General features: G+C 47.4%; 1 protein-coding gene across 4 annotated transcripts in view; it reads left to right on the top strand.

The window, feature by feature from the left end:
- Positions 1-16,134, top strand: part of Trio (trio Rho guanine nucleotide exchange factor) — a 295,435-nt gene that overhangs the window by 141,641 nt on the left and 137,660 nt on the right. For all 4 annotated transcript variants that reach the window (XR_015662892.1, XM_087621836.1, NM_001107658.3 and 1 more), the window contains 1 exon segment: positions 5,977-6,099. Coding sequence is in view for 3 of the 4 variants with exons in the window: in XM_087621836.1 (XP_087477962.1) it covers positions 5,977-6,099 (123 nt within the window). In the remaining variant the exon portion in view is untranslated.

The raw sequence follows: 16,134 nt of genomic DNA, 5'->3' as shown, positions 1-16,134 counted from the left end.
AAAGGAAATGCAGAGCTTTCTGGACGCAGATGGGGCAGGGTTACTGTCTCCTGCCAGCAGCCCTCCTAGAGGAGAATTCTTACCAGAACATTGACCAGACTGTTGCCCAGGGACTGTGCCACGGGGAGTGGATGGGAGTTCAGTCAAGTAGTTAATTTCTCATAATCTTTGTACAGAAGCAGTTTGGGATGGTAGTGAGGGGTACGGTCAGGGGGAGTGGGTCAGGGCCACAGAGGTGTGGGAGTGGGGCTCGTTGGTGCAGGCTTACCCAGCTCACACGTGCTGGCTGCTCACTGCTCTTACCTTTGCCACCGTTAGCCTGAATGCGACCTTTGCATGATCCTGACAATCATGTAATACACATTTCCATTTCCCGTTTCCTGTTGAAGAACCCTCGTGGAAGGCTTATTTGCGTTAAATGGAATAACAGCGACTTTTGGTCAGTGTTTTCCTTTATGCCTATGTTTGACTTTGGTTTTTATGTGAAGGCAGTGGCTCTTCCTGCCCCACACTTGTTCAGGAAGGGTCATTCCCAGTCATGGAAGGCATCCAAAGCAGCATGCTCTCAGACTTCTTTTCCTGTCCTGTTTGCCCGGCTCCTAGAGTGTTGCAATTCAGTTATCCAATACAACAAGGCACATGGCCCTGCAATCTCCACACCATGAGATGCTCTCCAGGCAGGGAGACCTCTCCCTCAAAAGTCTCTGTTTGCTCCTGGGGACCTCGTGTGGGAGCAACACTCTGGAATTACCTCCTACAAGCATTCCTTCCACATAGATGCTGTATCACAAAACAGGTTTTCTCAGGCAATGAGGCACACTGGTGTGTACCAGGTCCCAGCTACTCAGAAGTCTGGGGCAAGAGAGTTCACTCAAGCCTAGGAGACAAAGGCCAGCCTAGGCAGCATAGTGAAACTCTGTCAGGAAAAAATACAATGAGGAAACCTTTCTTAAGTCACTGAGCAGATCCGGGTCATTCTCAAATCTTCTCACCTGTGTATCTTTCTCCCACGGGGGGTACAGAGGTACTGTGTTTGTTGTGTGAGTCCTTTTCTTGGAGAGATATAAACAGATACAGGCTCCTGTCAAGGGAGAGCACAAGGATAGCCCAAAGTATGATTACACCAAAGCCCACCTTGGCAAACAAGTGAGTTTATTGTGCTATTTTAAGGGAATGTGTGACCCAAAGGAAACCACATCATCAGAAGTTCTCGCCAGGCCATGGATGACAGCTTCCCCCATAGCTGTGTAAATGGAGTCCCGCCTTAGTTCACCTTCTACAATCTCTATGATCTAGCACCTCCCAAGACCACAAGGCCATGCCCAGTTAGGGCGAAATTATATACTGCCTTTATAATGTCTGTAACATGTGACCTCAAAGACAGTTCCACTAATAGGACAGAAAACACACACGCGCGCGCGTGCGCACACACACACACACACACACACACACACACACGCACACGCACACATACACATGTTGTTGAAGTGGACAAGCCTTTTTGTGTTTTATCTGCATGTTCTTTGGGTTACCTTAAGTCCTGTGGCTAGGTATACTATTCCCCAGGCAATGACAGATTTCTTGTCTGGTTTAGACAAGCAGCATTTTTAGAGATGGAAATGCAGTTTATAAAAGATACTGCCATGGTTTCCAGCTGGACTTTCCACCTTGTCACTTAACTGTGCTGATGCCTAAGACCGTATATCAGGTCAAGCCCTGCATTTCAAGTGTTTCTCTTGAGTTAACTTCCTGGAGCCTTGTTTTTAGCTTAGAAGGGACAATAGTGAAAGTCTACACATATTTCACTCCAGGGAATAGGTACAGATTTAGAGCCCATGTTGTCTTTAGACCTTAGAAAGCTTCGTGATCTGTGGACTTGCAGCAAAGTCTGGACACCTCCAATAATCAAACGCACGAGTGTTTCCAAGCACACGCTGAAGGGCTCTGTGAGGATTAAACTCTTTTACACGGTTTTATATTTATTCACAAGTTCTTATACTAATACTCAGGGAGACATATGAGTCCCGAAAGTCTGGTAGAATAGGTAGTAGGACCCTCTTATAGAAAACTGCTTTACAGATTGGGTATGGTTTTTAAGATGGCCGGGACCCTGCTCCCTGCGCGGAGAATGTGTCAGGGGCTTGTCCTGCGCACTTGCTAATTGGCCTCCACCCAGTTTGAGTCTCTGCTTTTGCAGAACCACTTCTCACCAGTAGCAGAAGTGTTCCGACGCTGGAGTGCTTTTCTCCTTCTCGCAGTACTGACACCTACCTACCCATCAGCTGTGCCAGCCCAGAAGAGGCAATAGCAGAAGCTTAAGAAAAATGCTGGGAGGCTGCCTCCCTACCCTACACATTGGCTCCTCCACAAAGTAACCGAGACTGTTAACTGCCTCCGCTAAACAGGAGTGATGGTGCCTTTCCCTGGTTGGTTGGAAGAACTTACTGTGTGCACAGCGGTATGGTATGCCAGGCCTGCCTCAGCAGCAGGTGCTCAGATGGCAAGATGAGTAATAGTTCTCAGAGGCGCACTTGCCATCATCACGGTCAGACTTGTCATTATTCAGAGGTCAAACCATCAGCAGTTTTCTGCACATTTAGCTGAAGCACCTAAGTGTTGCGCTTTGCGCTGTCTTTTCAGTAACTTGACCTTGGAGTTGTCCACTAGAGGGCACTGAGGAGCAGGAAAGATGCTCACACCCTGCCTTCTGCATAGGGAGGAAGACAGTAATAGCTTCCTAGATTTTTTTTGTTCTGCCTGTGAGCCATGTTGCTGAGGTAAAAGATTAACTTTTGACTTGTTCTTCAGCTTGAGGGGGAGGGCAGACGCTGGTTTGGTGTTGTTTTTTTTTTTTTTTTTTGTGGAACAGAATTGACAACCATTGGCTACAGCTGTGATCAGAGATGGCTGGCTGGACTGAGGTGATAAAATTCCACGACTTGCTAATCTTCTTATATTGAAATGAAGGGTTTGTGTACATGTCTTTAAGGTGCTGTAACTTTCACAAATACATTAATCCACAATCTCCTTGTCAAGAAGGAAAATTTACCCAGACTTTCTAAAGAGACAGTAGCCTTGAGGGAGACTTGGGAACTTCAGCAGGATTCCGTAAATGTCTGCTCTTATCTTAATGAAGTGCTTGGTACCTGCACATCTCTTCAGTTGCTTTGGTGTTTGTTAGAAACACAGTGTCAGCAGTATTTCTACGTCTCTGTTGGAAAGAGCCATTGCTAAAGGAAAAATGGCCACTATCACGCTGCGGGAGCCACACACAATAGCTTTTTCTTTCCAAGCTGAGTTTCCTGCAGTACTTTTCTGAGGGTTAAAAAATAAAATAAAAATGTGGTGATTGGGGTTGGGGATTTAGCTCAGTGGTAGAGCGCTTGCCTAGCAAGCGCAAGGCCCTGGGTTCAGTCCCCAGCTGCGAAAAAAAGAAAGAAAAAAAAATGTGGTGATTAGCTCCCTCTAGCTATCTAGCGAATGTCTATCTCCAGCATTGTGACGCCATGCCTTGCTTCAAATCTCTGTAAGCTGAGAGGAATCACCAAGCCTCTGACTTTGAGATGTTTTTGTTTATTTGTTTGGTTTGGTTTTTGGTTTTGGTTTGTTGTTGTTTTTAAGTCAAGGAATATAAAGAATATACTTCAAAAAGTTGTGGGTTTTTGTTTCTTAAAAGTCTTCCCCCCATTATCCCTGGATAATGGAAGCTGGAGCTTGGATCTTATTTTTGTACTTTTAAAACCTTTTTCAAGTTTAAAATACTTTTTTGCTTATTAAAACTTTATATAAAGAACTTACAAATAAAAGTATCACGCATTGAAATGTGCCACACCCGAAGTCTACACTTCTCAGTGAACTTCTGTCTCTCTAGCCTGCCTCTCGGAAGCTTTGGGGGTTCCTGATGGACTCTGCAGTTCTGTGTGGAGTTGGTCTCACTCACTGTGACAGTCGTTAGGGGAACGAGACATGCTTACTGAGGTCTCCTCAGCAGACCCAGGTCTACTGGGCAGCAGGTGGAGAGTTGCCTAACGATTCCCGCACTGTGTTTATAATCCCCAAAACAACTGGCCTGCGGCGAGCAGCCGTTCAGACAGAATGGAATATTTACAGCCTGTGCCGTCCAAGAGCTTCAAGTAAGATGCCAGCAGGCCAGAGGTCCAGGTGTGCCGCGCATCTGCCTTGTGGTTGCTGCCGTGGTTCACGCAGACACATTTAAGTCCCCAACTGTGTGCGCTCATCACCGCTGACTGGGAGGGAAACCAAAGCTGAGAAAAATAGGGAACTTTCTCCACGCACACAGTCAGATCGCACCTGTGTGCAGAGGGGTGGGTGTCGGAAGCGTGGAAGCGTGTCCTTGCAGGGCAGAATCAGAACGGGTAGATGAGTTAGACAACACAGATAGGACCAGGGAGCAAGGATGATGGCGGGTGACTGTCAGTGCTGACTCGGACAGGTAAGTCCTAAATAAACCAGGCACGAAGTGAACAGGGAGGGAACGAGAATGGGAGGAGTGTGCAGCCTTGGCCTGAGCACCCACGGCTGGGCACCCACGGCTGGGCCCGCTTCCGTTCCCTAACCTCACTTCAGCTCATGGCTGCTCACAATTCCAAAATGATTTCTACAGGGTCCTGGAGGTTTGTAAGGTTCACCGCCATCTGTGTGGAATAGGGTACTCCTATCCTGTGCAGAAAGGGTGCTCAGGTGTGGAAAGGTGCGGAAGGGGCCTCAGGTGAGGGATGGAGAGCAGGTTGCCTTTACTGTGCAGCCTGTCCAGGAGCACAGTTCAGCCACTGTGGACCAGCAGTTCGCCCTGGTTTATTTTGACATTAGTAAGGGTTTCCCCCACCACTGTCTTGGCTGGGTATGCCCTGTTTCTATATCCATCCAAGATCACTTTGAGTTCTGTGCGAGACCTTTGAGAGTGTGAGGTCATAAGGAATTCACCCTTGGGGATGAGATCGATGCCTTTAGAAAAGGAGTCTGGGAAAGTTTGTTCAGCTCCTAGGCTTTTTGAGGACTGTGGAAGCCACAGCCTGGGAGGAATAGCCCTCGCAGGACAGTGGCACCGTAATCTTGGACTTGCTGGTTTCTAGAGCTGTGAGCAGACATTTCTGTCACATACACCCAGCTCAAAGTGTTGTGTTTTATTAACCTCACAGAATTAGACAGTACCATAGTCACAAACATGTACACTATAATGGCCCATCATTAACGGTCCACTAGCCAGTGTACATTATGTACGTTTTTGTAACGTTTTAAGGAGATCACTTGATAGTTTTTCTGCCACTCTCCAACACAGACTCAGTGTTCATTTGATGTAAGTATCCTGTTAGATATTGCTAGTGTCATGTGAGTTCAAAAGTTCAAGCGCCAGTGAGCTGCACCACTAAGCTCCAGCCGTGAGGACAGAATACCAGCTTGCACTCTGGTTAAGTTTATGGGATGTCTGGCTGTTGTAATACCTCACAGTTTATAGAGTACATTATCCTCCAAGTCCAGGCCAGAGGCATGTTAGTGTTGTGTTTTCTTAGGCTTTCGTCTGTGTTTGGTATCTTCTACAAAAGAGATAAAAACGAACAGGAAACCCCACCTCACTGCATAGTTAAACCTGAGTCACCTGAGTTGCGAGGCATAGTGCCATGCCCACCATATTACCCCAAATCCAGTCAGTTTGGTGGCTCTGTCACACCTCAGATGAGGTGAGATTTAATTTAACCATCACTGTATGCAGTGTTTATACTTAGAACAATCCGCTCTTTTTATATAAAAGCTGGGTACAGTCCGGGTGGAGAAGCAGATGTAAGACGTAATTGCAAAGTGAATTAAATCAGTAGTCAGGCATTTCTTCCTAGTTTATTTTGTTTTGCTTCATGTTTGCTGCAGGATTTTGAAAAGGAATGATTCTTTCTAGATTGGCCTAACCAATGAGCAAGGTGGAAGCTGTGTTAATGGCCCATGGCGCTGTTTCCTTCGCAGGTGCTGGACTGGATAGAGAACCACGGAGAAGCATTTCTGAGCAAACACACAGGCGTGGGCAAATCCCTTCACCGGGCCAGAGCTTTGCAGAAACGCCATGAGGACTTCGAGGAAGTTGCACAGGTACGAAAGGGCCCTGAATACCTGGTGGCCAAGTTGGAGGTCTCTTTTAACAAACCTGAAGTGACTTAGCCTTCGCTGGGTGTGGGAGGTCGTTTAGTTAGTTTAAATTAATTTCAGAATACAGTGATCTTCATCCAGGCAGAAATTGATCTGGTCAGTTATTCTCTGTAAATTGTAGTGGTTTTCAAACAAGTTTGTCTTTAATGATTTTCTTCCATTTATTAGCCTAGTCTGTGGCTTCCACTTCACAGTTGGAGAACAACTTCTGAGGTTTCTGCAGTGACAGACCTGATATTTGGTTTGTCCATTTCTAGTTGTGTTAACTGTGTGCTTGGGAGGCTGGACCACTTGTAGAGGGTGCTCAGAGCACAGGATTTGTAGAGTTCAAGTGTTGGCTGTGGCATCGACTGACAGCAGGACTCTGATCTGAAAAGGCACACAGATGCAGCTATGGACGTCGTAAGGGAACAAAGAAAAGTTGCTTTCAAAAAAATCACCTAATTCAGAAGTGGTGGCAAGAGCCTTTAGGTTCCAGGTCAGCCTTATTTACAGAGTGAGCTCCAGGACAGCCAGGGCTAACAGAGAAACCCTGTCTCAAACAAACAAAAACAAATACCCTCACAACAGACACACTAAAGAGGCCATCTACGTAGTACAAAAACAAATTCTGACAGATTATGGTCTTTGTAGATAGCCTATCACAGGATCTTACAGATGAGAAGCAGAAAGCGGCCCCCGAGAGAAGGAGCATTAGACATTGGCTCTTCAGTCACAGCAGAGGTGTGTGCTGAAGAGGCCAGTGTGGCCTGAGTCAGCGAGAGGCCTTGTGCAGGCCGTTTGGAATTTTTGAGTGATCACAAAAAGTGTGAAAACAGAAAACATCACTGCTGTGGGGCATGGTAAAGAAAATCAAGTAAGGCAAAACACACACACAAAAATCAAAGCAAAAGAAGCGAGAAAATTCATGCAGAAAAAATTATAAAGTATGATATAATAATTTATCCCCAAATACCAGTAATTGCAGTGAATGGAGGAATTGGTTATATCAAGAAATAGATTATCCAGTTGGGTAGCTTATAATTGATTAGTCCTGTGTTTATTTTAATCCTCATACCTAAAATTCAAATGCCAAGAGTTTTAAAGAAATATATAAGGTATCAGAAAAGGATCTACTGACCAAGCCAGCTCAGTCAGTCAACAAGGTCTCCAGGGAGGGAAGATTAAAAAAGAAAAAGGCATTTAGACAGCATGACTCCCTCCAGCCGGGGCTGAAACAGGTTTTTTTTTCCCAGTCTGCTTTTATGCCATTCTAGGAACATGCAAAGAGTAGGGTCAGTTCTAGATCAAAGACAAAGAAGTCAAGGAGCAAACAGGACAATAAACAGAGTCCCATGGTCACTGTGTTTAGGGATTCATCAGGATGACCAAGACACAAGGAATACAATACATTCCTCAGCTGTGTTCATCTTAGTCTTGTTCTAGCCCAACGTCACATTCTTTTCCTGAGCCTACTTCCTTGTCCTAGCACAATGTAAATATTCTTGTCAAATTCCTGGAAGCATCCCCAAGAGCTCTCCACACTCTACCAGGAAAGCAGTAACGGACAGTGTCAGAGAGGCCCCGAGACGAGAGACTTGAAGCATGAAGTATGAGAACGGAAGACGCTTCAGTTACTAAAGGAAGAGTGCAGTGTGGTGAGAACACTGTAGTCTCACAGCCCGCTAACCACGGGATCGTGGCTGTGCCGAGCTTTCCTCAAGTAAATGGCTTGCCTATTTGCTGCTCAGAGAATTGGATGGAAGAGCGGAATTACAAGATAACAAATGGTCCCTAAGTCCCACTCCATCACAGAAACATGTTTAAAACCTCACTTCTAAGAGCTGGTTCCCTGTGCAAAGGAGAAGGGATGGGTCTGTTCTCTGGGTCTGCAGCCCTGGGACATGGCTCAGAAGTCTGCAGATGCCCACATTCCATGGGGCTCTCCCTGCTTTTATTTCCTGGAAAATGTTTGGCCACTTTATTCTAACCAAACATAGAAAATGTATTCTTATCTTGCCTTCATTTTTTTCATATGATAAATTACTTCCAAAATTACTTTGAGCTGAGGATAAATTTGAATTACATGAGCAGGAACCATTCAGGCATCAAAGAATCTCAGAGTACAATGGCAAACGCCCAAGCTCTAGAAGGCCAGACTGCTGGTAAGAGCTCATGTTTCCTCGTGCTCTCAGATTGGGGTGCCCTTCAGCTCTCTTGACATCTTCTAATATGCAGGAGAAGAATATCTGTCACTTGTGTTACCTCCTCTGCAGCCCTGTGGTTGTCTCCATTCTCCATTAAGGAGCTGTCACCTGTAGCTGACCTAACCCTGTACTCTGTGGGCCCTGACTCTGAGGCAGTCATCAGAACTGCCGGCACAAGGATTCTCAGGAAGCAAAGGTCACAGAAGTGTGTACTGTGAATGGCTTTCCATCCCTGGTCAGCAGAGAGGCCAGTGCTAGTTTGTCCCTTGTGCTGTCCTCCCGAGTTCCAGTGCTTGCTCACTTCTCACTCCTTGTCTCAGGGACACCAGGGGTATCCAACCGTCTTCCCCAAAGTGAACATGCAGTGATGGAAGTCAGATACATGCAGGGAAATATCAGGAATACTTGAGCTCATGTTTTCAAATACCTGCACCCACTTTCCCTCCTTCTAGCTTTTAAACAACCACGGACCACACATTGGCTCTTCCACCGGGTGCAGGGGAGCGGACAAGGGTGCAAGCAGCCACCTCAGGCTCAACTTCCTCAACAGGCATGGCTTGTGGCAAAGTGGCTTCGTGTAATAGAATGTAATACCCAAGCCAGGACACAAAAGTTAAAGAACTGGCTACGGTAGCATAGAGAGGAAGGCTTTTGGAGGCTGGCACCTCGAAGGTCAAGAGGCCAGGCTTGAGTGAACGAGGCCTTCCAGGGCTGCATGTGTGTGGCCAGCTTGTACTGGCATAACTTAGACTCTGCCTCAGCATGTGGCTACAGCTGGCTTTTTGTTTGTTTGTTTTGTTTTAACTGACTTCTGCCTCCCAGATCTTATCTTTGCCTCTCCACCCATGCTCCAGTCCATTCTGTAGGGCCTGGACCCTTCAGTGACGGCCTCTGCTGCCAGCATCCTTAGCAGCTGCCCCCCGCACCCCCACCCCTGACTTACCTTTACTCTTCCCTTGAAAAGCATCACTTGCTCCATAGACGGTAGCTAGAGACGGCTCTGCTGCTTTTATTCCCCTCCCCCCCCCCCGGTCACCCGCTTCCTTCCATGCATGGCTCATTTGTGGTCAGTAAGGGGAGGACGCACACCTGCGGCCAGCTCTGCTCATGCTCACACCTGTGCTATAATAACAAAGCTCCAAGACACAGTCCTCCCAGGGAGTTTGCTGTGCCTCAGGAACACGCCGTCACAGGCAGGACAAGAGGCCTCTCCAGGACAGGCAGGCACGGAGCCACGACCCCGAACCCATGAGAAGTCCTGAGTGTTGGGTGACTCCTACTCTGTCTCCAGTACAAATGTGTACAGCAGATCGGTTCTAGACAGACTCTCTGTCAAGGAAGCACACTTTGGCTTTGAAGCTCTCTTCATCAAAACTTATCTTTTCCTCAGGAACAGAGTAGCTTGCCTTACATTGTACTAGGAGGATTGCGGGGAGGGGGGTCTGCTTTGCCTCAGCCCCTCATCTTGGCCTGCTTTAAATGCAATGGCGTTACTGGTTTGGGTTTTAGACTTTGCTATTTTAGTGGGCGGTTGATACACCTTAAACTCCGAAATAGGAACAGCATAAGTAAAACTATATTCCCAGAGGGAATACAGAGTTTGAGATGTATAGAAAAACAAACCCCTCTTCTTTGTTAAGATGGGGTTTCTTTTCCAGATTCCTCTGTAACATTAATTCCAAGTTGGTTTTGTTTAGAGGTCTTTTTTATGAAAAGATTTATTTATTTTATGTGTGTGTATTTTGTCTGCATCTATGTCTGTGCACCAATGCATGCCTGGTGCCCATAGAGGCCAAAAGAGGGTAGAGGGTATTAGACCCCTGGGCATAGAGCTACAGGCAATTGTGAGCTGCCCTGTAGGTGGTGGGATCAAATGTAGTCCACCGCGATTAACCGCCACACCGTCGCTCCAGCCCCCTAGAGATCTTAAAGTAGCAAGGTGATTAACAAAGCCCTGAACTTTGAGATCTGTGGCTTGATGAGGTAGCATAGGCAGGCTAAAGCAGGAAGCAGTGAAAGCCTATGGCTCAGTTCTCTGAAAATGGGCTAAAGATAGGTTTATTCTGTAGAGCAATTCAGTGTTCTAGGAAGGAGGAACCCTGAAAGAACGTCCCACGTCGACGTGGTGGAAGTGAGCCGTAGACTGGCTTTATCGGACGCCAACCCTTGGAGTCGCGGTGCCCAGGGCTTTAGTGTTTGTTTCCGATGCTGCTAGGGCCGCATCAGGAAGAGCTGGCTCAGTCTTACAGAGCCAGGACTTCCTTGTGACGACTGCGAGTCGGCCGTCTGTCTGTGCGGTGATTGTGAGTACATCTTTGCTGTCGAGTGAGCCACTGTGGCTGTTGTGTGCTGTGGGACGTGCACAGCCATGGAGCATTGTCTTGTACTCTGTAAAACTTAAAATGCTCTCCATGTGAAATACGTGAAGGTGACTGGTGGAAAGGAAGGCGCTTCTTGAGCAGCAATCTTTCACTGAATAGTTTCCTGAGTCAGTGTTTTTAAATTTAATAAGTTATGATCACAACAGATGTGTAAAGCCCAGAGAAAGCAAGTTTATGACAGCTGGTTCCCAAGAGCAGCAGGGTCCTGACAGACATTGGAGACTCTGGCTTAGCATCTCTCCATAGGTCCTCTGTGATGCTCGCACGACCGTGCACTTCAGCTTCCCGTGTCTTAACTTGCCCCAAGGCATCCTTCTCAAGACATGTGTCTGGAAAGCTTTGTGTGTGTCATGTAATCACCTTCCTAGAAAAGGGTCTGAGAATGTGTCCTGTAACGAAGCTCTTGGTACAGTTTCAGAAGACTAGGGATGTCCTCACCATGCTCAGTGTTTGCTAGGAGGATGCTGTGTCCACACAGACATACACGTGTGTCCATGACTTGAACTTCTGACATCTATTTGTTTTTAATAAACCTAGCTTTTACTATACATATTACGTTTTAGTCATTTGAAACTAACAAGTAGAGAATTCAGGGCAGATTCTTTTTAACGCAGCATTTCCCTCCGAGCTGAGGTCGTCCGTGCAACAGCTGCAGTTAGTCAGGTCCTCAGACCACAGAGAAGGAAAGACAGGGCAGGTCCTTGAGGCTGCTTTCCCTGTTACGTTTCCTGAAACTGAAGGAGATGACTGTTCCTCTCTGATTGTGTAACCATCAGCCCTCAGATAGTCGCTCAGTTTTTCTGAGTCCCTTTCCCCTAACTGTAAAATGGTACTGATATCTCCCTTCACCAGGTTGCTGTAAGAATGCATTAAGGAGGGAGGGAGGGAATCAGTGACAGAAGGTCTTCAGAATTCCTGCTCCTTGATCTAGAACATGGAGATGATTGGAAATAAGAGGTTGGCTATGAAAGGACTTTGACAGTAGCTAGGCGTGTCAGGACCTAACGTAGATGGTGTCACCAGTGTTTATCCTGTGCCCGCCTTAGTTTTTTGAACACCCACCCACCCTGGGAAAATAATGGGTGTCTCTGGTGAAATGCTGACAGATGTAAACAGTAGTTGGTGCCCAGTTGGGGTCACTGTTGCTGTGACGAAACACCATGAGGAAAGCAGTTTGGGGAGAAGGGATTATTTGTCTTACACTTCTACAGCACTGCTCATCACTGAAGGAAGTTGGGACAGGAACTCAAGCAGGGCTGGAACCTGGAGGCAGGAGCTGATGCAGAGGTCCTGCAGGAGTGCTGCTTACTGGCTTGCTTCACATGACTTGCTCAGCCTGCTTCCTTAGAGAACCCAGGACAGTCAGCCCAGTGACAGCACCACCCACAAATGAGAGTTACCCCCTCCCACATTAATCACTAATTTAGAAAATACCCTACAGCTAGATCTTATGGAGGCATTTTCTTAATTGGGGTTCCTCCTTTCTGATAACTTAGCTTGTGTCAAGTTAACATAGAAGTGGCCAGTGTAGTTGGTATTTTGCCTTATCTCCCACATAGAGTTTTCCAAGTCCTCTGTTAAGGGTTTTAGATTGCTCCTGCCATGATGACTGCTGACTTTCCCGCTCTGGCATCTGTTGGCATTGAGGGACAGTGGTAAGCTTGCCCCATATTCGCTGTGTTTCTCTTTCCTGGACGAAAAGTGATGCTTGGGGGTTCTGTGCCTTTTACACAGCAGTTGAAGTTGCCCACAGCATCTGGTTTGCTTGGTGCTGGCCCTTCCTCCTCCTCCCCCCTCTTCTTCCTCCTCTTTCTCCTCTTCTTCCTCTTCCTCCTCCTCCTCCTATCCATCTTTATTAACTTGGGTATTTCTTATTTACATTTCAAATGTTATTCCCTTTCCCGGTTTCCAGGCCAACATCCTCCTAACCCTTCCCCATCCCCTTCTGTATGGTTGGTCCCCTCCCCCTCCTGCCCCCATTGCCGCCCTCCCCCCAACAATCCCGTTCACTGGGGGTTCAGTCTTGGCAGGACCCAGGGCTTCCCCTTCCACTGGTGCTCTTACTAGGATATTCATTGCTACCTATGAGGTCAGAGTCCAGGGTCAGTCCATGTATAGTCTTTGGGTAGTTGGCCCTTCCTTCTTCTTCTTCTCCAATTCTGTAGTATTAAAATATCTTGGAGATTTTTTTATTCATGTTTTCTTTGCTCATTGTCTTTAAAGAAAACAAACGGGAAAGGTATATTTAGGATTTCCAATACTCACTTTCTAGTATCTAGAAATTTGCATTTACATTTATTGTAAATACAGAGTGTATCATCTTTGGAGAGGCTCGGGCCCTAGTGGCTGAGAGCAGGAGGAGGACCACTCAGCTACCCCTGCATTGCAGCTGCCCCTGTCCCAGATTCTGCTGGTTACACAACATAAGCTGTTTCTCAAGAAAGAGGAAATGCTTTGCTCTCCATTCCCTCCCCACCCTCACCCCTGCTATTGTGTCCTTTAATCTCCCTGATAGGGAGAAAAGGAATACCCCAAAGAGGGAGGCCCTCAAGCTGAAGAAAGGAGAAGGCCAGTCCCTTCAGTTCCCCTGACACCTACCAACTTTAGATTGCCAGGTCTCTGGTCTTTGATCAGGTCTTGAACAGCTGCTGCTCTGTTGACTGGTTTTGGCAAACCTCAATTTGCCACAGGGAAGTGGAAGTGAATTGGTGTCCCTGTCACAGGACTTCTGTAGGGTTTAGAGTAGCTGCTCAAAAACCAGTGTTGATGATATGGATAGTTTGACAGTGAGCATTGGAAACCACTGCCAACCCAGTCTATTACAGAAGGACTCAGGAAGCTCTGTTGTAAGGAAGGCCTAGCTGGAGTTCAGATGCCAGTGCTGATGTCCCCGGCTCCATCCCCTAATTCCTCACCCCTCACATCCCCACCCCTCACGCCACATGTGGTTCTGTACTAGGGAAAGCCCTGCTCTCCTCTGTACAAGCACCATTTCTTTGACTATAAGATGAGATGGGGAATGCATGGCTGTGGTTTAGTATCATTCACAATACACTTGCTCCTTTAGCAGCCATATTTTTCCCAGGGTTCCTTACTGCTGATGACGTCATAGAAAGGCTCTTGGCAATGAGGAAGGCTCCCCTATTGGGAGGCACTGTCACATGAAGATTCACTTAATGAAACAAGAGAACTAAGTTACTTCAGAGCTGAGGTGACAATCAGTGAGAAAGCAGGAATTTTTACTTCAGAAACATGCTTGCTCCCAGGGTTCTGTTTTCCAAAGGGTGCACTGAGCTGGGAACTGCACTCAGTCCCCAGCCTCGCTGTACTGGTGTGACTGAGTATAACTAGTGTACCAAGTTGGAGGCCACTCTTTCTCCAAATGTGTTGGACGTTGTTTATCTCTCAAAGGACCATTCATTGGGAGTTTGGCTCTCCTACTGACAAGTTTAGGAGAAGGGACCTTTAAGAGTTGCACCTGCAGCTAGCCTCCAGGGCTGTTCCTCCAGTGAGACACATTTTGACAGAATTTTAGACCCCCATCTCCGTCTGGCTTCCTACTTTAAGATGTGATTTCCTCCCTTACTTATGACACTAGAGGAAAACCAGGGACCACCTGGTCTTCGCCTTTTGATCTGCAGAACTGTGGGCTAAAGCACTTCATGTGTAAAGCTAGTCCGTCTTGCTGCTTTGTTACAGCCATGAAAAGTAGGTTCAGAGATTGCTGCCATTCCTGTTAATGAATGGTGCTTTGGAATCTTGTTATACCCAGAGATTGAAAGGGTTTGGAGGAGTAAGCTAGAAAAAGCCTAGGACTATGTTCTGTTCAGGGAACTGGTCCCAGGTAGAAGGCGATTTTTCATGCATATAAAGTCCAGGAGTTACAGGGTCCTGGCAGCTTTAGCCAATACGTCAGAGGAAGGCTCAGAGTCCAAACACAAGGTTTTCATGGTGTCAGAGGCCCTGTAGGATCTCCCAGTGGAGCCTTAGAGGAATGGAACTGTCTGTCGAGCATGCATCAGGTAGCTAGACCTTGCTGTACATTCCCAGAAACTTCCCGACCTCAAGGTGCAGCCCTAGACAGCAGCAAAGCAGTCGGATTCACGCACGTCTTAGGACCTGGTTTCTCATTATGGTCTGCACAGGGTGCTAGAGCCAGTTCTTGCATTTAGTACCCACGCTGTTGAACCTTTGTGTTTGTCAGTCTTCTTTTGGGATAGGACTGTTGTTGCCAGCAAAGGAACCTGTCTTCCTTTGGTTTTCACATGATGAACAGTTATAAGGAGTTCACCTTATATGGAGTTAGAAGGAGCCTCTAAGGCATCAGCTGCTCCCGTTTTGCTTTGTGAGATGCACAGGAACCTTGGGTATCAGGAACAGAGTGCTGGGATGTGAGGGCGATCTGGCTGCGACATCTGTCACCCCATTGATCGCCAGGGTTGATTCGGCTGATCTGGCTGGCTAGGCAGGTATCCCCTTCCTCCCTCACCGCTCCATGTGCGTCCCTCCGGAAGCTGCGCGCTCGGTCGAAGAGGACGACCTTCCCCGAATAGAGGAGGACCGGTCTTCGGTCAAGGGTATACGAGTAGCTGCGCTCCCCTGCTAGAACCTCCAAACAAGCTCTCAAGGAACAGAGTGCTGTGGTTTTGTGTAGTGTGTGTGCGCCCTCCCTAGAGGTCTGTGTGCTGAAATGATCCCCAGTGTGATGCAGTAGGACAGAAAATGACTCAGGCTGGTGTCCACGGGTGGGTCTTAGGATCAGGGCAGATGCCCCATGACTGAATTCTAGTGGCTTTATAAAGAGAAGAGGGGCCAGGAGAAATATGTGCAGGCTTGTCTCTTATAATGCCTCAAAGCATGTTGGGACTGCCACCAAGGCCATCAGATGAAGCCCTTAGATCCTGGGCTTCAGAACCACGGGCTGCAGTAGTCCTTCTTGTACATCTCACCCAGTCTGTGAGATTGTGATGTGGGCAGCAGAAGTCCTCTCTGTCTCGGTGGAGCCTTGCTTCCCTATTCCAAGCAGCATCGCTCACGGAGCCTGACCCCACCCCCAGGGATACCCTTCCCACACTTTGGCCCACCTTATACTCTGTTCAGTAAGACACTTGCTCTATTCAGCTCTAGGAGTCTAAGGAGGAGGGTGAATGAGCCAGCTGATGCCTTAGCAGAGCCACAGGCTGGAGCTCTGTCCTCCCTGTAGGGCAGGCTGCTCTGACAACCCTGAGCGCCTCCAGCTCCTCTCGGCCCTCCTCCCCTTAGTAACGTCCCTGTGAGCAGTTTCCAGTAACAGTCGCAGGCTGTAGCTTCTCTGCTCATGTCACAGCCACAAGTGTGTCAAGAATTGAACTAGAAGAGTCTTCAGAGAGCAGTGCCCATGTCTCTCCACATCACAGTGGCTTTATACACCG

This window comes from Rattus norvegicus, chromosome 2 (genome assembly GCF_021556685.1).
Source record: "Rattus norvegicus strain SHRSP/BbbUtx chromosome 2, alternate assembly SHRSP_T2T, whole genome shotgun sequence".
In the NCBI taxonomy this organism is placed as follows: Eukaryota; Metazoa; Chordata; class Mammalia; order Rodentia; family Muridae; genus Rattus; species Rattus norvegicus.
This window is presented reverse-complemented; position numbering and strand designations above follow the sequence as displayed.